This window comes from Lampetra fluviatilis, chromosome 4 (assembly GCF_964198595.1).
Source record: "Lampetra fluviatilis chromosome 4, kcLamFluv1.1, whole genome shotgun sequence".
Taxonomy (NCBI): Eukaryota; Metazoa; Chordata; class Hyperoartia; order Petromyzontiformes; family Petromyzontidae; genus Lampetra; species Lampetra fluviatilis.
The window spans coordinates 21,743,558-21,769,971 of NC_136278.1; the positions used below are offsets into that span (position 1 = coordinate 21,743,558).

General features: G+C 49.3%; 1 protein-coding gene across 1 annotated transcript in view; it reads right to left on the bottom strand.

The window, feature by feature from the left end:
* The window catches only part of LOC144931330 (tripartite motif-containing protein 54-like), a 39,132-nt gene extending 16,955 nt beyond the window's left edge, over positions 1-22,177 (bottom strand). The window contains exons 1-5 of the mRNA XM_078855132.1: positions 22,013-22,177; positions 12,171-12,343; positions 5,905-6,076; positions 3,962-4,057; positions 89-322 (exon numbers count right to left, since the gene is read on the bottom strand). Of these exons, the coding sequence (XP_078711258.1) occupies positions 89-322; positions 3,962-4,057; positions 5,905-6,076; positions 12,171-12,343; positions 22,013-22,177 (840 nt within the window). The remainder of the gene's footprint in view (positions 1-88; positions 323-3,961; positions 4,058-5,904; positions 6,077-12,170; positions 12,344-22,012) is intronic.
* Positions 22,178-26,414: the final 4,237 nt, after the last annotated feature.

The following is a 26,414-nucleotide window of genomic DNA, read 5'->3' on the forward strand; positions in this document are numbered from 1 at the left end:
CGGTAGAGTGAACGAGTGGGTTGGTGAGTGGGAAAGTGGTTTGAGTGTAATGGTGAGTGCGAGTGTGGGTGAGCCCCGGGTCTGACACCTGCAAAAACACGGCCATCTCGGGCTCGTCCATAGAGTGCAGGGCGCTCTCGACGAGCTTGGAGGAGCGCTCGAGGTGCTGGGAGCACTGCGCGGCCAGCGTCCGCACACGCTGCGTCTTGCTGTCTGTCTCGTGGCCAATGATCTGCAGCATCTCGCGCTTGCGCTCCTCCAGCGCGGCGTACAGCGCGTCGAAACTGCCGCACAGCGCCTGCCTCATGCTGCGCCCGTTCTCCTGCGGGGGGGTGAATTGTAACGTTGGGGGTGGAGGAGTGGGAGAGTGAGCGAATGAATGAGTGGGTGGGTTAGTGGGAGAGTGGGCAGGTGGGTGAGGGAGCTGGTGAATGGAAGAGTTGGGTGGGTTGATGACGGCTGAGTCGTTGGGTGAGAGAGTAGGTGAGTGGGTGAGAGATAAGGTGAATGAGATAATACGTTGGTGGGTGAGTTAGTGGCTTGGTGGATGAGCAAGTTGGAGAGTGGGAGAGTGAATGGGTGGATGAATGGAAGAGTGGGTGGGTAGGTGGGAGAGGGGCTTCGTCAGTGGGTTGGCGGGAGAGAGTGCATGCACGAGAGACAGGATGATTCTCAATCGATTTGCAGTAGAATTCCATTCGATTGCAACAACCTTTCCATGGCACAGTCCCTGTCAGAATCCCATTGCGATGAATGGTGGATTTAACACGGGAATTGCCCATGTGGGAATCGCGATTCATGTAGGAAATCCTCCAGGGTGGAATCGTATGTGCAATTCCTAAAGGATGGAATTGCTCATCTCCGTCGCAGGCCAATGTGGAATCTTGAGCACCCTTCTTTTTCTAGATTTGACGTTTTCGTGACTGCAAGGATCTATACTCTTTGTTTTTTCGGTAAAGTCACGTAGGTTAAAAGAAATCAAATAAATTAAATCACGACGTTTCGGAGGCAACACAAGCTTCCGTCTTCTGGTGGAACCGTCACAGCAAAATTACTGTAGCAAGTGATACATCAAGTGATACAGTAATTTTGCTGTGACGGTTCCACCTGAAGACGGAAGCTTGTGTTGCCTCCGAAACGTCGTGATTTGATGTATTTGTTTCTTTTAACCTACGTGACTTTACAAAAAAACTAAAGAGTATGCACCCTTCTCGTGTTGTGCGTGGGGTTCCTCCCGTCATCGCAGTCGCCTCATGCATGCAGTTGACAATTTCATTTTTGGCAAATTAATGGCGAAAACTATCCGCATCCCCAGCAAGTTTCAGAGCCGGAGGCAAATCGTTATATTTAGCCAGCGCGTAAGAGAACTTGCATTCGCATTATTTGGGCCTCACACTGAACCGGATATTAGGCATAATTATAAAAAAGACACTCTGGGTGTTCTTCGTTCACACTGAGTTATAAGTACGGATTATGGACAAAAACACTTATTAATGAAACACAGCCTCATCTTGTTCTATTACACTTAAACATGCACTTGTGCTTTTGCACCACTGCCAAAGCAGTTCCATTTGTTTGTATAAATTTAGGAATAAAAATAACAGGACCATTACGTATAGTAAATGGCTATGTCATTAGCAAATGTTGGAGCTCCGATTTAATTTGTGCTTGACCTCCGATTAACGCGGTAGGCTTCGAAATAAGGTCAACATACATACACTGTGCTGATTCCGATGCGCTGCATTGTTCGAGGTTAGTTTGTTTTACTTGCAACATGTGGCAACCGCAGTCCGCTCCCTTGTAAACGGGACCCATCCTGATCTCTAGAATTCTCACCTCTGATTAAATAAACTTTCACTGTATTTACATTTTTAGCCCTTAGATTCGCGTTGGTCAATGGATTGAAATAAAAATGTGACGATATATTTTGTGAGTCACTAAAGAAGCCAGTTTCACCGCGAGAGGCAGAAACTCAAGATTCAGAATCAGCATCTGTATTTAGAGTGGAATAATCCAATGAGCTATGAGGCTTTTATTATTCTTATTCAAACCGAGCATCTCAGTGTCTCTAACACAGCCATTATAAACCTTACTCTTAGGTTCTTTTGGTAAAGTCACCTAGGTGAAAAAAAAAATGTTTTAGTTTTTTTTACCTTCGTGACTTTACTGAAAGAACCAAAGAGTATGGATCCTTGCAGTCACGAAAACTTCAAATCTAGAATCTTTATGAACATCTTCAACTACCCGACCAACTGTCCTTAAACAAACACAAGATACGAATCCCTTTCTGCTTGATCTTTTCTACAATTTATATTTAAATTGGGTAATTAGCACCACGCCACATCATGAAATGTCGTCAAAAATATTTTCAGGAAAGCGGTGTCACGACATCACCCACCCCGTGCGAGAGAATGGCCTTCTGAGGTCCCCTTCACTTCCCTTCCGCCCACTCGAGGTGTTGCTCCTTCTCTTAAGCCCCGTTATGAAAGCAGGCGCGAGGCACGGCCCTGCTTACGCCACTTGTGATGGAGCGGCCTCCACTAGAGCGAGTTCTCGAGAGCCCTCTAGAGGGCATTCGGCCTACCCTTCCGTGCCGGCCAGATGCCTTGTGGGAAGCAAGAGTACCCCACGCTTTACCGCATCACGTGCCACGTGCCGATCGGCTAACTGTGGTGAAGCCACTCATACTGCTTGGTGGACAGAGGCTGGTTGATCGGAGAAACCTGAGAGTTCACTCTGCTCACGGTAACACAAAAGCAGCATCCAAGCCCTGCTGCGGAAGTGTTTATTGGCAATGGCACTGAAAAGTGTTGCAATCCTCAGAGGTCGAATTATTAAAAATGAAGTAAAAACAATGGAATGCTCTAATTTTGTGGTTGTTGTGCAGTCATTGGTAACCAGGCATAGACCATCAATCTCTACACTGGAAAATCCTGTTTAATCACAAGTGGCTGCAACCCGAAACCTGGAATCGATCCCAGGGTCTCGGCTGTGCCAGCCGAGCGTAACAGTTGCAAGCGAGATGAGGCTCCGGTGGCAGGCGACTGCCAAGTGAGATTTGGGGAGTGGCGTTGGAGGGAGAAAATCGGTTGGTTGGAAGGAAAAATAAAATGAGGAAGTGGTCGAGCGGGCTGAAGAGACAGGAAGTGAGATTGGAATGATTCAGGGAAGGCACACAATCAGTATTGTGAGTATTCGAAGTGAAGGCTTAACTGAACCAGGTTACCCAGCAAGAAGACCGCTGAGGGAAAGAGCTGGTGGTGTAAAAATGAAGGTGTATGTATGTTGAACTCCTTTCGCACTGTACGTAGCCAACCAAGGTGCTTGCTGACGACCTGAACAATCGAAGAGGAAAGCGCACGATCGGACAGAACGGAGGGAACTAGAACGAGCACCGGGTCAGAGCACTGAGCCAGTGCCTCAGAGACTCTGGGTTTCGATTCGGGTGACAGCCACACTGCGGTTAGGCTGGGTTCTCGAGCGTGATGGGTCCACGGTCCAAAATCGACACTACCGAACAAGCTAAAAGATTTAACGCAATTATGCTTATATATATAAAAAATCACATATCCCAGCTTGGAGGATCAAGCATTGCTTTACAGATTGCATTTTCTATGTGTCCAATGGAAAGCCTTCATTACAAAGCATAAATGAATGCCATTTTGCATCGGGTGATAGAGGCATATTGGCTTCCCACACCAACACTATCCAGCAGATTTCGTTAAAGCAAGCCAACCGTGATGATGATAACTAGAAAGTCGTAACCACCGCAGAGTGTGCTTGCTTACACAAATTCCACTCCATAACATTTGGTCTGGAAATACAACAAGGCCAATGGACCGAACGTTTCTAAATATATATGGAGAACAGAACTTTCGGTTTGTTTATTTTTTTTATTGCTAAGCTCGGGCAGAGAGAAGGCAATCGGACAAGAATCGGACTGCCGGAGGCGGCCACTCGCCTCCACGTTTCTGCACATCTCCTCGAGGCGAGAGATGACGAGCTGCATGCGGTCGTTCCCCACCACCAGCAGGGCGATGCCGTCACTGAGCTCAACCTGCAGAGAAACAATAACGAGTGTCCCCCAAATAAAGGTCACGGGCCTGTTGGTGCAAGTTTTCCGTCAGCGAGCTTCCCACGGAGGCCGGAACGGCACACGAGGAGGGTGTGTGGTGCGGCAGGATAACTACACTCCTCCGTCCGCCTTGCTCTCACCAGTACTGATGTTTACACAGAGCACCATGCACTCAATAAAGGCTGAGTCAACCTAGGGGAGGCTTAGAACCAGTTTAGATATCGCTCGTGACTGCTGGCCATGAGCGGCAATCGAACTCAAGTCGCCGAGTTCGTAGCGCGGCGTGCTAACTACTACTCCGTCGCCAGAGCCGTCCCTAGGGTACGGTGAATCGGGGTGACTGCCCCGGGCCCCGCGCTTTGGGGGACCCCGCGCTTCAACGCCCCGTACCTCCCTATGCACGGCCCTGGCTACCGCTGCCCACAGGGGGATTATCGGACACACACGCACAGACATCTCGCAGTGCATTCCATGAGTGGAACGTCCATCGCCATTCATCGGCACGCTCCTTCCCTGCTGCTGCAGCTGCTCCCACTGGTTGGAATTCCCTCCCGATATACCTGCCGACTGACTTCATTCGCACCTTTACCACTCCGTCAACTCGTTTCGTTATTTCCCCCCATAGTAGTCTAGCAGCGGCCCACTGACTCTCTTCCGTCTGTTAAAAAAAAACGTCTTCTATAAATTAGCTCAATGGCCACATGCACATATGAGATGGTGTCACATTTAGAGGCTCTATAAGTCTGAACACCTCGGGGGTGTCAATCATAAAATACTTTGCGGCGTCTGGTTCACGGTGGACTTTAAAGATACCGTGGCGTAATTCGCAAGTGCATGTCCATCATATGGCAGCGTTACGGTTCAAAATTGCCAAATGTAAAAAGGATGCCCGAAAATGACTGAATTGTAAACTACACACACACACGCATCAACAATAATCGCCCAGGACTGCGAACATTTGGCAGGACCCTCCTGAAAGGGAGTCTGGTGGATTTCCTGGGTTAAAGAAGCAAAGTAATATCGACGGTGGGACCCTTTTCGCCAGTTTCAAAAATGATGAAAAACATTAGACTAAGCTTGACCCTTTCTGGCAATAAAACAGGTGTTAAGATGTTCAAACACCAAGTAGACACATATTACAAAGCATCACGTCTGCATTAAGCAACCCGAGCTATTGATACTTTGATACTTGTATTGCCTTTGTACTATTCGCCTTTCAGCGTTCTCTGGTCTAACTACTGGTGGTGAGACAAACCACAAATACGTCTGTCACTGGCGTAGGCCAATCAGTTTGAAAGATAATTCGTATATTATCAGAGCATGTTTGCATTTTTGCCGCAAGTAAGGGTGGTTAATGCAGACCCGTTGATGCCTTGCGATAGGAATCTATTTGGTGTTTGCAAATCTTAACACCTGTTTCATTGCCAGAAAGCGTACAGCCCATTCTAATGTTTTCATCGAGCGGAGTAGTAGTAGCAGCAGCAATAATAATAATTCAGAGAACAAACGACGTGGACGGAGCCCCTTTTGTTCGTCATAAAAACACACATTTGGGGGGGGGGGGCGGGTTAGATCGCGTAGCTATGTGTCGTTAACCCAGCACCGCCCGACGCAGCCAGTGAGTAAGGTTTGTCACGTAAACAAAATCGTGCAAACTGAGTTACTACTTTAGCCCACCGATGTGTTGGAGAGTAAATCCACAACATCGACTATTTGATGACCAACAACCGGCACCATCCCTCGATTTTGTCACAATTGCGAAGAGAGCCACCCGCTTCCGTTCTTAAATAGAGAACAGAAGCAAGACGACGCCACGACTCTCGGGACACCTTTTGCTTTTTGTAGACGGTGGCCAAGGGCGCGACCTCGCAGTTCCTGTGGGCCCCGAACACCTTGCAGAGTGAGCACGTGGGCGCCTCGCACGACACGCAGTAGATGTTGATCTTCTCGTCCTCGTGCTCCACGCACATGGGGTGGTGCTCCTCCAGGTTCTTCATGGGGCTGGCGAGAAGCAAAGTGCGTGGTGGTAGGAGTGGTGGTTGAAGTGGTGGTGGTAGGAATTGGTGGTGGTGGTAGTAGGAGTGGTGGTGGTGGGAGTGGTGGTGGTGGTGGGAGTGGTGGTTAGTATTGGTGGTGGGAGTGGTGGTGGCGGTGGTAGGAGTGGTGGTGGTGGGAGTGGTGGTGGTGGTGGGAGTGGTGGTTAGTAGTGGTGGTACGAGTGGTGGTGGGAGTGGTGGTGGTAAGAGTGGTGGTGGTAGTAGTAGTAGGAGTGGTAGTGGTGGTGGTGGTAATGGTAGTAGGAGTGGTAGTAGTGGTGGTGGTGGTAGAAGTGGTGGTGGTAGTGGTGGTAGTGGTGGTGGTAGGAGTGGTGGTGGTGATCAAGGGAGTTGGGGGGAGCAAATTAATTGACAATTAACACCTCTTTTCGTTCTCTTCCACGCAATGTGTGTGACCGTTGTCACATGACGACGTCGAGTCGTAGACACGGAACGGACGACCTTTGTAGCATTTCAATGAATTATTACGATCTGCGGTGACCGTTTGACTCGAAAATGTATTTCTTGTTCATACATTTTTTTTATTTTTTTTATTTTTTTATTTTCTGTCTCGTTTGCACATTTCTGTTCGTGAACATTTGCCCGAAGGTCACATTGGCATATTATTTGCATGATGCATTATATATGAAACATCCTCACATTACACGATTCAGTACATGGTTCATGCATACGAATCCATATGTATGGATAATCGATGCATTGCTACATGCTTACTATCAATTTGGAATTATCGTAGAGCAGTGCAACCCCCTTGTTAGACAACGGCCTGCAGAATGAGGTATCACAAAACTACTTCTGAGATTATTTCACGTGATTTTTTAAAATTCACACTCCGGGGCACACATTCCCACATTCCCTGACACGAGAAATGTTCACCACATGACGGTCAAACCGATCCTTTAAACTCAGAGCCTAAATTTTCACAAATAAACTAAAACAAATATATTGATTGCTCAATGCGTTTCTTTGTGCAGTTATTGGTGACAGCGGTCGCTGGTTACTCTTGGAAACTACATTGTTCATAATCGATGAGTTTATAAAGGCACTTTTTTAATTCATGGTCACCATATGGATTTACACGTTATCGTAGTTATTTTATATTGGCAGATTCATACGTGACTTTCTCACCAATGAATTTCACGTATATAATTGCACACATGTATAAATGACCTCACGTACCCCCTGCGACATTGCCACAAAACCTGCACCCCCGGTTGAGACCAACTACCAGTATTGACTTTATTGAATCTCATCAACAGTGCCATGGTGTCATGAGCCAATGCCACTGGGTGCCATGGAGTCATGGGCAGGAGCAAGTACCCCCCAACAAACGATGTTGGGCAAAAAGTGTGGGGTTAAAGTATGGCGAGAGGAGGGTGGTGGGGGGGCACGAGGAGAGGGCGGCATGCGGTGGTGAGGCCTAGGCCCGTGTGTGTGACTGTGCGTGTACGTCCCAGCGGTCGTGCAGCGGTTAGCGCGCTGCGCTACGAACCGGACAACCCAAGTTCAATTCCCGCTCACGGCTAACACAAGTGACAATGATCTGAACCGGTCCTGGGCCTCCCCTAGATCGGCTCAGCCTCAAATGAATACCTGGTGTGATGTGTAAACATCGCCACTGGGGAGGCAAAGGCGGCCGGGTGTGGTGCTGGCCACCCACCCCCTCGTGTGCCGTCCTGGCCATCATAGGTGCTACTCGCGAACAGTCTGTTAAGGCTATACGGGGATTATGGTCTATGTCTTTGTATGCTCCTGTGTGTAATATAGCTAGCAGTAACACCGGGAGACAGGGGCAATGCTCGCAATAATGAGTTAAGCAACAGCTGAAAAAAAAACTCACACATATGTGAGCTGGCACAGTGGGAAGTGCAGTTTGTGCATCTGCCAGTCATCTTAGGTTACCAATAACGACGAGCTTTCTCCCATGACCTCCTGTCAGCAAGTTTTCACTGCCTCGGGTGGTCTCAAACTTTACCTAGCCTAGCACAAGCGCCCTGACGATTATAACCAAAGCTGCCCTGCGGGGCCTCGCTATCCAAACTGGGATGCCCAGCTAAATTTGTCAACGTAGTACGGCGCAGTCCGCGACAACTTGCGCGGAAGAGTCTCTCTCTGAGAGGCGAGCGCTCTTCCGCTGATTTGTGATCGCAAGCGGACTCAAGCGAGGCCGCGTTCTGCGTCATGGTTCTCTCGCATCTTCTTCGACGCTGCAATGTTGCGGGAGGCCACGTCAATGACAACGCCGGGATCTACACACGTTTTCCGCACGTCGGGGCAAAATTGTTCGATCTGAGGGTTGGCTTACAAGACCTGCCGCACTTCGCCCTGTTGTTCGCCCATCCAGAAAGCGGTCCGAAAGAAATGACGGCGCATTTATTTATTTGTTTTGTTTGCCAGAGCTGTGACGGTTTTTTTTCCCCTCGGTTTGAAAATCAATAAGACTGCGGGTACCGCACCCGGAGTCCACCAGGCGATACAACAACCCGGCAAGATGAACGTCACTATCGACAGCGTGAGGCTGACGAGGGCGCTTTCACCCCTTGCGTAACCGTCTAACGGGGCCCTACTCTTAGGTTTTTTCTGTAAAGTCACGTAGTTAAAAAATAAAATAAAAAATTACTAAAAGTAATAATAGAAATAAAATAAAATAATAAATCACGACGTTTCGGAGGCAACACAAGTCTCCGTCATAAGGTGGGACCGTCACAGCTGAGGCTCACTTGATACAGCAAATCTAGAGTATGAATCCTTGCAGTCACGAAAGCTTCAAATCTAGAATTAACGGGGCCCTGTCCGTGAAGCCGGCAGCAGTTTTGGCCGTCTGCACAAACACAGAGCGTGGAACAGAAACACGGAATGAGAGTTTCGGTGAATATCAACGTCTACCGAGGCATTGGCTGTCGCCAGTGGTTGCTCTCTGCGGCCGCGAGACGTGTCACCCACAGCTGGGAAACTCTCTTCCCAACACCCGCGCGGCTCTTGTGGAGAATTCGACAAATAAAAAATGAGCAGGGAAAACAAAATAAAAAATAATCTCAAACGAGGAAGTGATGCGACGCGGCCGACCAACAACAACAATAAAGCCTCGAAGCGTACCCAGTGCCGGATTATCCTCGTAGCACAAGTAGCTACGTATGCTACGGGCCCCGCACTTTCAAGGGCCCCGCGCTAAATGCTTTCAAGCTATCAACTCCGGTTCAGTGATTCTGCACTTGCTCTATTACTATAGCACTATACCACCTTCAACTTTTATGAACGACTGGGTGTATAAGGTTATCGATTTGTCGTATTATCTGGCTGCATAACAAATGAAAACAATTACTTTACTATGCAAGTAAAAAGAATTGTGTTTTAATGTGTTATTTATTTATTTAGGGCCCCTTTATAACTAATGCTACAGGCCCCGCACTAGCTTAATCCCGCACTGAGCGTACCCCTTCAGGCAGAGCCGTCCCTAGGGTACACGGCGAATCGGGGCGACCTCCCCGGGCCCCGCGATTTGGGGGGGGGGGCCCACGCACTTCTACGTCGCGGCGTCAGATGGAATATTCGGGTTTAGTTCGAAGACGTCGGGGGGCCACACGGCGTGATTTGCCCCGGGCCCCACACTCCCCACCCCCTCTATGCACGGCCCTGGTATAAGATGGGAGTGGACACATTCTCCGAACGGATGACACCTGACAGTTTCCCTAAAACTCCCGCCACGCGGAGAGAACTGAGCGTGGGCAAGCGCCCTGCCGATGGACAAATCGGACGCTTGCAAGGCCACGCGAAAGCCACCGCCGACCGAGTGCCACACCGACAGCGGGGTGAGTGCGACGAGACGGACGGCGCCGAGGCAGAGGTTCCCGTGGCGATCGTCCGTGCCTCGCGGCGCCGTGGCTGTATTTGAAAGCCGACGAGCGACAGCAGCTGCTGAGGGGAGAGAGAGAGCGGCACGGAAGCCCATCCGCCCTCCCCAACAACAACCCTTCACGCGTTCAGAAGGGACCTGACGTCGTCAGTTATCACGTGTGAGCTCTGTGGCCGCTTCTGGGCTGCCCGTGTCGGTCCAACGGTGCCATGTGGAGACACGCACGGACGTAGCTGCTTCTCTTTTTTTAATATAACCTCTCAGGTAGCCCTCCTCGATCCGACCCGACAGCCAATAAGCACGGTTTAGTGGTGGTTGAATGTCGCTGTGCGCGCTGCGGTGGTGCAGTGGTCGGCACACTGCGTTACCACTCGCCATCGACAGACGTGAGTTTGCAAGTGCTCTCTAGACATGTCCCGGGTCTCCCCTAACTCAACTCGGCCTCAAACGAGTGCCTGTGGTGGTCTGTGCTGCTGCGTGTACATCTGCACTGGTGAGACAGAGACCGTCCGGCACAATTCTGTCCAGAGCAACCAGTTTTGTGCCATTCCAACCTTGACAGCTGCTCGCTAACAGCACTTGAGCCAGGAGTCTGTATGGCTACACATAACTCAGCGTACCAAATATCCGTGGTTTGGCTGGGACAGAGTGTCCCAAAGAGCCATCAGGTCTCTTCTCAAACAAAACATCCAGGAACGGTAGCTTACCATCCTTCTCCACTTCCATGGTGAATTTGATGGATGGGTGTATGGAATTAATGTGGTTGAGAAATTGGTTCAATGCTGGCAGGCCATGTGGCCATTTTCCGCAAAGCTGTTTCTCCAACCATGGAGAAACAATCCCCTGAGATGCCAATCAAAACCATCACGTTACCATACATAGCAGGCGTTACCAAAAATATTTCCAAAATCTTAAACAAACACAAGATCCAGGTCCGATTCAGTACAGTACACAAAATCCGTGATCTAATCCCATCTGTGAAGGATGTCATTCCTGACATGTAATATCCTGGAGTCTACAAACTAAATTGCACCTGTGGTGGTTGTTACATTGGGGAAACAAAACGACATGTCTCGGACCGTGTTCGGGAGCACAAGGCAGATCTGAAACACGGAAGGACTAATGCCTCCGCCGTGGCTGACCATTGCTATAACGATGTGGGCTCTCATGATATTGTTTTTTCCGAGACCAAGGTGCTCTGCAAACCTTCGGGCTACTATCAAAGGTTTGTCCAGATATATAAACATAGACATAACTTCAACCGAGAAGATGGATACATATTGAGCAATCATCGGAAGGATGTTATTAACCAGGTAAAACTTTAAATGGTTTATGGTTGTTCCATCATATTTGCCGGGCACTAGTCTATTTTGCCGAGTTAATTGCATCCCCAGCGTTTGGCATTGCTGCTACATTGGCATTGGTGGGTTCATTGGCATTGTTGCTGCAGTGGCGTTGTTGTTGCATCCTCCCGCCCGCGTATCCCCAGTTCTCTCAGCCTCCCACTTCCAGCCCCGCCCACTTCCCCCCGTCCAGCTTCACGTCCCTCTCCAGCGTCCACGCAACGCTCCCCTCCCCCTACCCCCCTCTCTGCCCCTCCCCCCTCTCTGCCCCTCCCCCCTCTCTTACCTATATAACCTCTTACCACGGCATCTCTCTCCCACTTCAGCAAAACAAAATTCTTGCTGTGGTTGTCTCACTTGATGATAATTTCTTGTGTTGCAATCGAAATGTCGTGATTTAATTTCTTTTATTTTCTACCTACGCGACTTTACCGAAAGAACCAAAGAGTATGGATCCCTGCAGTCACGAAAACTTAAAATCTAGGACAAGGGCAGCCAACAGCGCTATTGGAAAGCTCAACGGCCAACACTGGTGACAATTATCTGAACCGGTAATGGACCTCCCGTAGGTCGACTCAGCCTCAAATGAGTACCTGGTGTAGTGCGTGGGAGACAAAGGCGGCCGGGCGTGGCGCTGGCCACCCAACCCCCTCGTGTGCCGTGCCCGCCTGTGTACGTTGCTACTCGCCACAAAACAGCGCTTGCCTCGACACTTTCCGTACACGCGCGCACGTTGACCTCCTCTCGCACCGTACACAGCCAACCGTGCTCATCGCAGGTGCGTGATGGCTACGCGGTTGGATAATCGTTGTTCCCTCTTCCGCGTGCGAATGTGTGCGCACCGCGTGGTGGACTCCTGCTGGTAGATGTCGATGATGTTCTCGACGAGGAGGTTGCGCTGGAGGCCGTAGACGCCGTGGCGGTCCAGGACCACCTCGTGGCGGCACGACGGGCAGCGGAAGCGCCCCGCCGAGCCCACGGACGTCGTGCGGCCCTGGAGGTACGGGTTGGCCGCCTGGGAGAGAGGTGGGGGTCAGTGCCGGATGAAGTGCGGGGCATGAAACATATGATGTTATAAAGGGGCCCTAAATAAAAAAATAAACACGTAAATATTAAAACACATACATGTTTAACTTGAACAGTATTTGCAATACAGGCCAGATAATACGACAAATCGATAACCTTAAACACCCAGTCGTTCATACAAGTTGAAGGCGGTATAGTACTATAGTAATAGAGAAAGTGCAGAATCACTGCATCGGAATTGATAGCTTGAAAGCATTTAGCGCGGGGCCCTTGAAAGTGCGGGATCCGTAGCGTTTGCTACTTTTTCTACTCGGATAATTAATCCGGCACTGCTCGTTGGTAGTTCATGATGCCCGAGTATGTTGAATTGGTTTGTATAAAATTCTGCAATCTTTTATATTAGGCGCTCAAAAATGAAACAAAGGGGCAAGGAAAAAGTGTCCCATTGCCCAAGCAAGATTCTAAATTCGCATGGTGTGGACCCAAGGCCGGATTATCTGCTCCTCCGTCTGCTACGTTTCCTACTGCGTCTGCTACGTTTGCTAATAGTGTAGTGACGGTATATCCGCCACTAGGGGGATAGAGCGCTGAACAGCATAAAAGGGAAGCGAGGAAATGATCGAGGGTCGGTTTAGTGTGTAAGGGGCCGTCCATAAATAACGTCACGCACCTAGGGGGGGAGGGGGTCAGACATTTGTGACGATGTGTGACGAGGGGGGGGGTTTAGAAATGTGACGTCACATCAAAATGCGCAACTTAAAATAAATATAGACAACACGTTCTACTTAATGAAATAGACTTTTTAATAAATGTTTTCTCATACAACATCAGAGTGCAGCGCCACATTAAATACGCACTACAATGATAATAGTTTAAAGCGATTTGAAGCATGTTTTATTTTTTGGGGGGGGGCATGACATCATATTTGAGGGGGGGGTCTGACTTTTTGTGACGCCGTGTGACGAGGGGGGGGGGGGTCAAAAATCGTCCAAAATCGCGTGACGTCATTTATGGACGGCCCCTAATGTTCGGTGGGTCCGGTCTCCAATAGCCTCGTGTGTAGGGGGTTGCCGAGTGATAGAGACATCTACACCGATTATAGCTCCAGTTCCGTAAAAGTCCCGATTTAAGGAAGTGTTAATTAACGGGTTGCCTCCAATCTACGTGGTGTGTGTCTCCCTTTATCAGCACAGGGTGGGGTGCTGGGTGGGGCGCTGGGTGGGGTGCAGGGTGGGGCACTGGGTGGGGTGCTGGGTGGGGTGCAGGGTGGGGCACTGGGTGGGGTGCAGGGTGGGGCACTGGGTGGGGTGCAGGGTGGGGCGCTGGGTGGGGTGCTGGGTGGGGTGCAGGGTGGGGCACTGGGTGGGGTGCAGGGTGGGGCACTGGGTGGGGTGCTGGGTGGGGCGCTGGGTGGGGTGCTCGGTGGGGTGCTGGGTGGGGTGCTGGGTGGGGTGCAGGGTGGGGCACTGGGTGGGGCGCTGGGTGGGGCGCTGGGTGGGGTGCTGGGTGGGGCGCTGGGTGGGGCGCTGGGTGGGGTGCTGGGTGGGGTGCTGGGTGGGGCGCTGGGTGGGGTGCTGGGTGGGGTGCAGGGTGGGGCGCTGGGTGGGGTGCAGGGTGGGGCGCTGGGTGGGGGTGAGCCAGGATGAGTCGCTGTCAAATCATGGCAGTCGCGGCCGAGTCGCTGATTTTGTTGAAGCACGTGGCTTTTTTTTTCTCCATTATTCTTTTTCAGCTGCTGATGGAGATGCAAGAGCAACAACCGCAAATTTAACATTCAGCTGGTTAAGGCAGACAACCGCGGAGTATGCGTTAATGCGTGTTGAACTTCTTTCTTTCGCACCGTACGTAGCCAGCCGTGCTGATCGGAGGTGCGGTGGAAAGGCCACAACAACACTAAATACAAAAAAGTAGTTCGCACAGTTTATCGCCGTGATGTCTCTTTCGTGTTTGTGGATCGGCATTTGCACCGTGATAATATTGTATGGTGCTGTTCTGGATGACCACTGGAGAGTTTTTCATTTTCCATTTGTGCATCAGATATCTGCATCTGCTACGGTTTGTGGGGATGCAATTTCGGGTGGATCGTGAGTTGAGAACTCGTGACACCAGGATGAGTGACTCGTTTGCAAGAGTCACCACCTGGGTCAGTCACCAAAATGACAAAAGATAAAGCAAATAAAAAATATATCAGAGATTCTATTGAGCACGTGGTATTGCTCATTCCACTTGAAAGTGACGAACCAGCGGTGGATATTCCACATTCCTATAAAAAAAAGTACGCACACATACCGTTTCCTTGTCGTGTAAACAGCTGATTAAACGAAATACCGTATTATACACAATTTAGCAAATGTGGATGCAACGTTGAACACCAGCTGTGTTTTTTTTATTGTTCAGTTTTCAAGTTGGGCGATTACGCGTATCCCACGCACGGCATAGGCCCGCCACGTGGCCTTGTTGACGAATGAAGCTCACGGCTCGGCGTAACTCAATCAGAGTAAGGAACGAAACGAGCCTCGTTTTTCCCCGTCCCGCATTCTGCTCACGTTCCGAGGCCCTCATACAAGACGAGGGACGGCTGCGCACGGAGTTGGGTGTTTACCCAAATGGCGACCTTTAAAGGTCAGCCACTACTGGTGTTAAATTTTGTACCTACATACTACCCATTGAATTTGCTATACACCAGCGTTGTTCACTGCGAGGCCCGTAGGTTACTGGCGGACCCCTGGTGGCCTTTAGCGCGGCCCCCGACAATACACAACAAGTGGAAACGCCCCATCGCGCTGCCGTCAAACCGCCAAATGGTTTCAAATGTCCGGCGGCCATCACACCGATGATGTCTTACCGGCGAAAGTGCCCCCCGCCCTGAAAATGAGTGAAGAACGCTGCTATTAGCATTTTAGAAAGGGAGGTAGGGTGGGGGTGGCTCGGCCCATCCTTTTGCGGCCCACACAGCACCGTGGGGCTGGCCACATCACGGCCCAGACGGTACCATCTGCCTCGGGGTGGCCCCAGTCTCGTTGGGTCTCAGAAGCTTAAGCGGGGGTTGAGCCTGGGTCAAGGGTGGCACAGTCGGGTTTTTTACAATCGGGTTTAATTGTGTTTTATATGAAACGCGATCATCTGAGATTGGGAGAAATCCGGTTTAATTGGTTCTAAAAATAAAACGATGCCTGCCGCTGGAAAAATCGGGTTTTTTCCACCCATGGCCTGGGTTATCGATTTGTATGGGAGGCTGCCGAACACGACCGGGTGATGTTGGGTTAGGCTGCAACGCTGGCCAGGAAGGTGACAGCACAGGCATTTAAAAAATTAAATGTCCTATTTTGTGCCACGGTGGCAAGGTGTTAACTACCTCGCCTAGTATACAGGAGGCCGTGGGTTCAATCCCGATCCTGATGTATCATGTGACCTCCTTTGCCAGTATTAAATTATGATAATAGGGTTTTCCCCTTTCTGGCAATAAAACAGCTGTTAAGATGTGAAAACACCAAACTGAAACCTTTGCAAGGAATCCCGTCTGCATGTCCTGATAGTGCGTTGTCTTTGTGCTGTTCGCCTTTTGGCGTCTAACACTGTTTGAGACTCGGCTCTAAAGGAAGCTGTCTCTGGTGTGGACCAATCAGCTTCAAAGACAATGCATATACTGTCAGAGCATGGTTTTTTTGCATGTTCACCACAAGTATGTGTAGTTAATGCAGACACGATTCCTTGCAAAGGTTTCAGTTTGGTGTTTCAACATCTTAACACAACTGTTTTATTGCCAAAAAGGGGAAACCCGATCCTGATGCTTGTATATTTGTAGTTTGCGTGTTCTCTCTCTCTCCCTGTGGTGGGGTGGATTTTTCTTCGGGTCCTCCGATTGTTTCCCCCACATTTATGATGAACAACAACACGCGTTTAGAGTAATTTGGCTGCTATGAATGTCCACGTGATAAGCCACTTCGTTGAGCTTTCATTTGTGATGGCCAGATTACTTCTGAAAACGAGCTTCATAGCTCAGGGGGCCTTGCCTGGTGAACTAAAAAGTTTAGTTTAAAAAAAGTTTAGTTTATCTGAGTTTTTTTTTTATCTAATCCGTGTGGAGTGTTGACTGTTATCTATATTTATAAAAGGGACATTTGTGAATATGTCTGTTCGAAATGTTTAGCATACTTTCCAACATGCTGCAAACTTGAATCTTCCAGACTGTACACAATGCAAAAAGTATAAAAATAGACTTTTGTATTTGGGGGGGGGGGGGGGGCAATAATGGATATAATCTATTGCACGGCAAGTGAGCGGTGACGTCATAGCAGGCACCCGCATGCGGTAGCGTCACGCAGTGTGCCTGCTGACGTCACCCCTCCCCCCCCCACCGCGTAGGCCGTGTATCCAGCACAAATGCGCGGCGTAGCTGTCTCGGTTTTCTAAGTCAACGCGACTATTTTCAGCTCGCTCTTCAATATAAAGCAGAAAATACATCTGTTTGTGTGAAGCAGCAAAAACTCTCCAACGCTGAGCTCTGAGGTCAAGAAATTTGCACAGCTGACGCATCAATTTGTTTCAGGGTTTTTCAGTGAAATATGAGGGAATATGAAATTAATCCAAGACAAGAATCCAAGTCCCGGGCGAAGCCAGATAGTAAAGCTTGTCTATTCATAAGCAAGGGTTTTTTCTTCTTCCAGGTACTCCGTTTTACTCTCACGTGCCCAGGGGTCGGCAAACAAAATAACAAGAAGAGGCATTTCTATTCGCATCTATTTATGAAAGCCCGGCGGTCCGTTTGTCCGTCAACTAAATGATAAAGAGCCTTTCAGAAGGCCTGAATCAAAAAGTGATAGAAAGTGGATCACCCCCACCCCGCCACCAGATGTGGGGGTAAAAAGTTGATCCAAACAGGCCTCAACAAATTGTCGACCCCCCACCCCCCAATTTTTGTTTCTTTTGTAGGCATATATGCCTACACACCTTGCATGCAATAGTCAGTAGTATCTGTACACATTCGTGGGGAGGGGCGGGTAGAGGACATCAGTGGGGGGCGACGGGCGAGGTGCAAAGGGCCGTGAAGTCTTCCGCAGGAGTTAGAATTTTGGCGTCCGTAGAGGCCGTCGAAATTCTACTTTTGTCAAAAAAACAACCCCCCCCCCTCAATATTCTAAGAGCCGCATTGCACGTGGCTACGAGACCGATGGATCTCGATGGATCTTTGGCAAATCACGAAGCAGTCATTAAAGAAGCCGCATGCGGCTCCGGCCGCTGGCTCACAGCAGTCGCACATCCACAAATGAACGCATGCGTGCGTTATATATACTGTACGTATAAACATTCATACGTACATATGTACGTACAGGCATTCATTCGCTCACACGTGATTCGGGACATGCGCATGGGGGCATATAATGGATGTTCTTTTTTAAGACCGTATTATGTATTACAAGTACTGGACACAGTGCATTATTAAATAGGCCGCATTGCCAGCTTCATTAGGAATTTTGTAGTTTCCTAAATTGTAATTGTGAATGCCGCGGCGCCACAGCAGTTTAAATCCACGAAATAACTCCGCGCAATTCCTTACATTCCGTCCGCAGGGTGAACAGCACCCTCGGTAAAATTGTGTTTTCACATTTTTCACGGCTGCAAATAACCAAAGTTCAAATGCGTTCCTTCGTCTGGGCCCCCAGGGCTCTGTAAGTGGAGTCTTGGCCTTGGGGTTCTGCGGGGGGTTAATGGGGCTGTTGGGTGCTGGTGAGGAGAGGGGGGGGCAAGGGGGGAGAGGCCTCGTGGTGGAGGCGGTGGGGGGTCTAGAGGAGGGAGGGTGTCGGGTAAATCTGTCGGGAGGGAGACGGATTAAGGTTTCTGCAGCTGTTTGGATCGTGACTCCCTAAAATAAATAATAGAGGCTCCACGGTGGCGAGATGTTAACTCCCTCGCCTGCTATACAGGAGGTCGTGGGTCCGATTTGTAGTTCGTATGTCTCTTTCCACGTGGTCGTGTGGATTTTTACCTCCAGGTCCTCCGGTTTTTTCTTCCACATTTAGGACCGTGCGTTTCGAGTATTTGCCTGCTATACATTTCCACGTGATAAGCCACTTCGTTGGGCTATCATTTGTGGCCAGGTCGCTTCTGAAAAAGACCTATGTAGCTCAGTGGGCCTTGTTACCTGGTACAATAAATACGCATTTTATGTCTTGATAGTTTAATCGTTTCGATTTAAAGCTTTCGTGACTGCAGAGATTCATCTTCTTGGTTCTTTTGGTAAAGTCACGTAGAAGGGAAATAATAAAAATAAAAAAATAAAACATTATGTCTTATTTAATGTTTAATTTTTATTATTTTATTATTTCTCTTCTATGTGACTTTACCGAAAGAACCAAGAAGAAGAGTTTAATCGTTTATAATCCACGGCTGCCTCTGCCGGACGCCTCGCACGGCGAGATACGCTCAATCACCCTCGGCTCTGACTGCCCGGAGCAGCGGCTGATGTGGCGCTGCCCCCCACAGTGAGAGCTGCGCCGGTCACCGTGGCGGCGCGTGCCGCCCGTGACCCCGAGCGCTCTGCGAGGGGCTGGGTCACACGCTTTGTCCCGAGCTCCGTATCCCGGCGGCTTGCTGTACTGCCATGTGGCCGGTAGATGTTGGTAGAGCAAATACGTTGCTGATCTATCGGCAGGGCTGTCCATGGGGGGGGCGGGGCTGATCATGCGGTGTGGCACCTCACCACCCCCGACGACGCTTTCAAACTAAACTAGAAGTATTACATCTGACACTGTGACGCCGAAGCGCGGGGCCCCCCAAAGTGCGGGGCCCGGGGCGGTCGGAATGGATTTCCTTTTCTTTTTAAGTCCGCAGAGACTCCTGTTTCCTCACCCATACAATGAACACTCATTAAGTAACTGACCATATATAAAAGTAATGTATTGTTATGAAAAATAAAGGAATATTATTGTGAAAATTGTAGCTATTGTTCAATCAAGTGACGTCCTGGATAATTTAATTTCCATTGTCGAACGACATAATTTCAGCCACTTGCCAATCCACTTCTGGATCAAGGTCTTTCCATACAGTCGTGGGGCCTGTCTGACCATATTTAACCACGCTGGTCAGTGCAGGTTAGTAAGAGGAGAAGCCAGGATCGGTTCAGGTATCAGTCGCCACTGATGCTAGCCGTTGCTGAGAATCCAACTACGCTCCAGAAATAGACGTATTGCGTGTCTCGCTGAGTTGTATGCGGTATGAATGTGTTTCCAACGAACGAGCGGTGAGTGAGTGTTTAAAGAGGTGTGTGGCTTTAATTAGGCCTGAGTTTATATTGCCACACGGAACAAACACGACTCCAAGCACCGACCCGGCATAAACAAACGTTTAATTAGCGCGTGTGTTTACGTGCTCGTCGTCGGATAAGTGTGACCACTGTGCCACTCAACAACCGGGAAGAACATTGGGAATCGACGCTCCCATTTCCCGCAAGACCACGGGTGTCGAGTCACGCAATCGAGGCTTACGGTGAGACAATACCGAATGTTTTGCGAGCGGGAAAGCTTCGCAAAAGCCGCGGTCCCGGTGGGTTCGCGATTGTTGTGCGGACTACTTCCTGCAGCTTGCGGAGCACAGTGGTCTGCAGGACCACAGATTGAGAAGCAGAGGTCGTGACACGGCCCAGCGGTAGCACGATCGCCACTTCTTGTTGTTGCTGAGGTGCGTGGTTCGAATTCAGCGTCCAGGCCCTGGTTATAAACTAAACTTTAAACTATTTTTTATTTTACCAGGTTAAGCCCACTGAGCTATGTAGCTCTTTTTCAGAAGCGACCTGGCCACAATGATAGCTCAACGAAGTGGCTTATCACGTGGACATTTAAAGCAGCCTGAAAACTCCAAACGCAGGTTTCTAAATGGATTCTAAATGTGGTGAAAAAATCCGGAGGACGCGGTGAAAAATCCACGAGACCACAGGGAGAACATGCAAACTCCAAATATACAGGCATCAGGGTCGGGATCGAACCAACGACCTCCTACATACCAGGCGAGGTAGTTAACATCTCGCCACCGCGGTGTGATCTGTGTTGATACTACTACACGCCGTCTGCTTCACTCACGGTGGACACGAAATATCCCATATTCTTAGGTTGTTTCGGTAAAGTCACGTAGGTAAAACATTACAATTAATAAAAGTAAAATAAAAATCAAACGGAAGCTTGTGTTGCCTCCGAAACGTCGTGATTTTCATTTAATTTTTATTTTACTTTTATTAATTTTAATGTTTTACCTACGTGACTTTACCGAAACAACCTAAGAATATCAATCCTTGCAGTCACGAAAGCTTCAAATCTAGAACGAAATATCCCCTTGTGTAATTTTGCACGAGTATGCCATTGTGTGCCGGTTTCAAGATTTCCCGAATTTGCCAAAATCCAAAATTGCATCCATCAAGCAGGGGCAAAAATTTAGTTTAATTTTGCGTAAAGCCAACGGTGACTCCTGTTGATAAAAAAAGCAATCTTCCTCGGCCCATCATTGACATTGCCATGTAACAGAAACGCAGAGAAGGAGCATGTTCTTATGTAACTGTCCTTCAAAGTTGAGGGCAGAGATTTACACTCATAGTTGGAGATCACATGTAATACGATCTCACCTAAAAAAAAAACCCTGTATTATGGATGATATTGGTCGCGAAAACCTGTGTGTTAAACTCACATCTTAGTCGATAAAAAAACAATCAAATCGATCCTCGTGCACTACCAATACAGCCCATTAGTTGTTAATTATTTCATTTTGCCCTCCGTATTGGTCTGGTCCCATCATACAAACGTGGAACGATCACCACTGGTTGAATGCTGCGAATAGGAGTGCAGCACAAGTGGCTATTTTTGAGCAGGCAGATACTCTGGGTATCAATGCCACCTCGATGACTGATCGTTTTTCACGCGTATTTTTTTTCCTTTTGAAGAAACGTGGCAACGTCTCCATCAGGCGGGCAGGGGGGGGGGGGGTATTGGTGCCGATGGCGATGCGGTTTTTGTAAAAAAAAAATTACGAAAAAACTAGTCCGGCCGGGAAAGATATAACCCCTCCTTTGGCATTCGCATGCACTCTTTCCGTCACGTGTGGTGGGGTAAAGTGTGAGTAATTGCCGCCTCCTCCAAGCCATCTGGGCAGTGTTGAAAAGTACGTTTAAATGTCCCCTCGAAGCTAGAGAGAGGGAACCCTGTAGAGCTCGTCTGCCAGCAGTGTCGTGAGCGACAAGTTGCAGGGCTGCACCTTCAACTCCGACAGCACAGTGTCGTAGCTTCGTGGACAGCTCGCTCTTACAAGTGACATCATCCTCGTCTCTTGAGTTTTCACCCGGTTAAACAAATACACTTGAACTTTATAGATTTAAAAAAAACTATTGTTGGTGATGCTGCGTTGGCGGTGGTGCACAAGCACAAATAACAACTTTTGTCAAGAAACACCGTGGCTTTAAAAAGAAAACGAGTATATAATAGGCGACGTTTCGGCTGATGGCCCTTCTTCAAAGCAAATTTAAAGCTGTGAAGAAGAGCCACTGCCCACGTCACCAATTTGAAGGCCACGGTGTCATTCACGAATGCGCTGAGTTTGTCTTGGACACTCTCGCTCTCTATAAATAAACGTGACAAGATCACCGCGCACGGAACACGCCGATGGGACTGGAGCTCACCTGAAATATGTCATTGCAGCACTTGCGGCAGAGGTTGTGCTGGCAGGGCAGGATGACCACAGGCTTGGAGAAGATCTCCAGACAGATGGGGCAGATGAGTTGCTTCTCTAAGTGGTCCAGGGTGTGGGGACCCCTCAACAGGGCCTTGAGCTCCATCGCCGACATCTCTGATGAGGCCACTTTTACTCGCCAAGCGGAGAACGTTCAAACAGACGGTCGGTCCACCTAGCCTGGCTCGTGCCTTGCTCACAAAAAAAAAACACAAAACACAAATAACCGGCGCGAATGTTGTTGTTGTTGTTGCTGTGGTTGTTCTTGTTGCAGATGTTAATACAATATCAGTTTTAGCTGGTATAACCTTCAGGCTATTTACACGAGCGGTGCAACAGAGCAGAAAGTGGCGACAGTGTGTAAGGAGAAGTTGTGCGTTACTCTCCCTCCCTCTCTGTGTGGTGTTGCTTCGTGTGTGCCGTTCCACTGATATACTTCCCTGTGGGAGGCTGCTCTATTTGGAGAAGGGCGAGGGAGGGAGGGAAGAGAGGAAAAAGAGATTGGTGGTGGTGGTAGTGGTGTGTGTGTTGTGTGACCGTTAAGGGGCAGCTGCCAGACCCCTTAATGCCCCGCGGTGTTCATTGCCAGGGCACGCGCAAATTATTCAAATGGTTGGATTGTTACGGCATTAATCGTGGCACACACACACACAGAAACACCCAGCGAGCTTCATTATTGCGTATCGTTATCTCGTCATTGAATGGCAATAATACATCTGTGCGTGTGTCCTCATTCTTTCCGCGTGCGTCAGATACGTCTGTCTCCCTGTCATTGCGGTCGTAGTGTCGCGGGCTACGAGCCCGGCGACCCGGGTTCAATTCCCGCTCACGGCCGACATCGATGACGATTTTCTGAACCGGTCATGGGCCTCCCCTAGGTCGACGCAGCCTCAAATGAGTACCTGGTGCGGCGTGTAAACATCGCCACTGGGGAGGCAAAGGTGGCATGGGCGCGGTGTTGGCCACCCACCCACTCCTGTACCGTGACCTTCTTTCGCACCGTACGTAGCCAACCGTGCTAATTGTAGTTGCGGGGGAAGGACAACACACTAAACACAAAACGCAGTTCTCAAGAAATTAGTTTTCAATCTGTAATTTGTTACAATCGCGGGCATTTCCGCTGCTTTGCTTAAGACACTTTCCGCTCAAGGATATAACTTTCATTCCGTTGTGCTGGTGTTAAACAAAAGTAATAAAACATTCGTGACGGCGGCAGGGATTTCGTTTGAACGTCCTAATGATTATAGGCGAGGGAAGGTCTCACCGTGAAGATTCCTTTCTCCGACCGGAGTGAGTTCATCTCCGGGCGTTGCAACGGCAAATCCTGAAACAAACACACGCAAAAATCAGTTTCAAAGAGATAGCAGAGAGAGAGAGAGTAATGAGTTACCCTGATGCATGTATATTTGGAGTTTGCATGCTCACGCCGTGGTCGCGTGAATATTTATCTGGGTCCTCCGGTTTTTTCCCTCCACGTTTAGAAATGGGTGCGTAGGGTATGTGGCTGCTGTACATTTGCACGTGATAAGCCACTTCGTTGAGCTGCCATTTGTGGCCAGGTCACTTCTGTAAAAGAGCTACATCGCTCATTGGGGGCCTTACCTGGTAAAATAAAAATTGTCTAAGGGGCCGTCCATAAATGACGTCACGCACCTAGTGGGGGGGGGGGCAGACATTTGTGACGATTTGTGACGATGGGGGGGGGGGGGGTGAGAAATGTGACGTCACATCAAAATGCGCAACTTTAAATAAATATAGACAACACGTTCTACTTAATTAAATTGACTTTTCAATAAATATTTTCTCCTACAACATCAGAGTGCAGCGCCACATTAAATACGCACTACAATGACAATAGTTTAAAGTGATTTGAAACATGTTTTATTTGGGGGGGGGGAGGGGGCAGAGCTTTGTGACGTCATATTTGAGGGGGGTCTGACTTTTTGTGACGCCGTGTGACGAAGGGGGGGGGTCAAAAATCGTCAAAAATCGCGGGACGTCATTTATGGACGGCCCCTAATTTTAATCAGCATATTGACGTACGGATACACCGAGACTCTGTATGAGCCTGCCTACTAGAGACACCACGTGGTCTGCAAAGAGAATGCGGCCAGGAATGAATCTCTGTGTGATGCTGAACAGGGACGGGACGATGTTGGATACGATTTCTCAGAAGGCAATGTACACTCAGCTGTTGTTTTATGGCTCTGCTGGAGCCAAAGCTGTGATTTTTTTTCTTGGTAGCAGATACCATGGGCACACCGTTGTCCCTCCACTCAGAAGCCGAGAGAAAATCTGCTGGTCATCTGAGAGGAACCCCTTCATTTTGTTATCCAAGCCAGAAGGACATGTTCTAGATTTTGAAGTTGTGGACAATGTGACCAGTGATGCCAAACGGGCAAGCATACGTATGTCCTCACTACAGGGTCCACAGTGACCGCGGGCATTGAAAGCTCGCGGATTTGGCAGGTATAAGTGCATAGCTGAGAAGTTTGAGGCTTGTAACTGAACTGTAGGTTATTTATAGTTTCACTTGCAGGATGTAATTATAGTTACAATTACAGCTGCGCAGGTGTGCAAAAGTTCAACGGCAATTACATTGTGCATTCAATTCATTGCGGGCTTAATTACGATTGTAATTGACTGCAGGTCTGGCCCACATATGCATGAGTTTTCTCTGAGTATTCTGGCTTTCCTCCCACGTGAAGCAATTCCCCATTAGCAATTTGTCAAATATTCCGGTACGATAGATTGCCAGCGCTGAAAGAGTCCAGAGAGGCATTTGACGTCGTTAACACTGAACGAGAGCAATGGGATGGCACAGAGCTGGGATGATACACGGCGTCCAAACCACCAACATGAACACGCACAACAATAGAACCCCCTGGCCATGCTGTAGGAAACATCGGAGAAGCGAGAGAATTAGAAAGGGGAAGAAAGAGAGATAGGAGACACAGAAGAGGAAGGAATTGGGGAGTGGGAAGGACAATGATTATTTGTATTTTTATATTGTTGTTGATGTTACGCTTGTTGGCACAGGAGAGCCTCACTGAGTATTAATACTTTTTCAGCAATGTCCTGCCAGGTTTCCACAGTGGACAATGTTGATGTTTAGCTCTTGGGGTTCCATACAAAACATCCTGAGTGTAGGGGGTACATGACACAGAGCACGTGACATAACGCGACACAGCACGTGACACAACGCGACACAGAGCACGTGACACAACGAGACACAGAGCACGTGACACAACGCGACACAGAGCACGTGACGCAACGCGACACAGAGCACGTGACACGAGACACAGAGCACGTGACGCAACGAGACACAGAGCACGTGACGCAACGAGACACAGAGCACGTGACACAACGCGACACAGCACGTGACACAACGCGACACAGAGCACGTGACACAACGAGACACAGAGCACGTGACACAACGCGACACAGAGCACGTGACGCAACGCGACACAGAGCACGTGACACGAGACACAGAGCACGTGACGCAACGAGACACAGAGCACGTGACGCAACGAGACACAGAGCACGTGACGCAACGCGACACAGAGCACGTGACACAACGCGACGCAGAGCACGTGACACAACGAGACACAGAGCACGTGACGTACCGCGACGCAGAGCACGTGACACGAGACACAGAGCACGTGACGCAACGAGACGCAGAGCACGTGACGCAACGAGACACAGAGCACGTGACACAACGAGACGCAGAGCACGTGACGCGACGCAAAGCACGTGACACGAGACACAGAGCACGTGACGCAACGAGACACAGAGCACGTGACACAACGAGACACAGAGCACGTGACACGAGACACAGAGCACGTGACACAACGAGACGCAGAGCACGTAACGCGACGCAAAGCACGTGACACGAGACACAGAGCACGTGCCACGAGACACAGAGCACGTGACGCAACGCGACGCAGAGCACGTGACACAACGCGACACAGACACAACGTGTGATACAACACTAGACGATCCGAGACACAACACGACACGCAACACGAGGCACATGAACTACAAATACTTATACATTAAACACAAGGCAGTGCACAGCTGTGCTCTTCGCGATTATACACACACACACGCGCGCGTGCGTGTGTTTTAAGCAGCCATTATTAGACGGCCCTTTGGTCCAACGTTGTTGAAAGGTCATTAGCAAAAGACCCACGCCTGACTCCGGCTATTTTTAGAAGGCGGGTCAAAAATTAAGAGCAATTTCAGCCACCTGCCGGTGCCGTTCCTTGCTCCTCCAGATGCTCTCGATTTCCTAATGCCGTTGTTTCAGGACAGCAGCATCGTTACGTGAGATGTGTGGTGCCACAGCGACG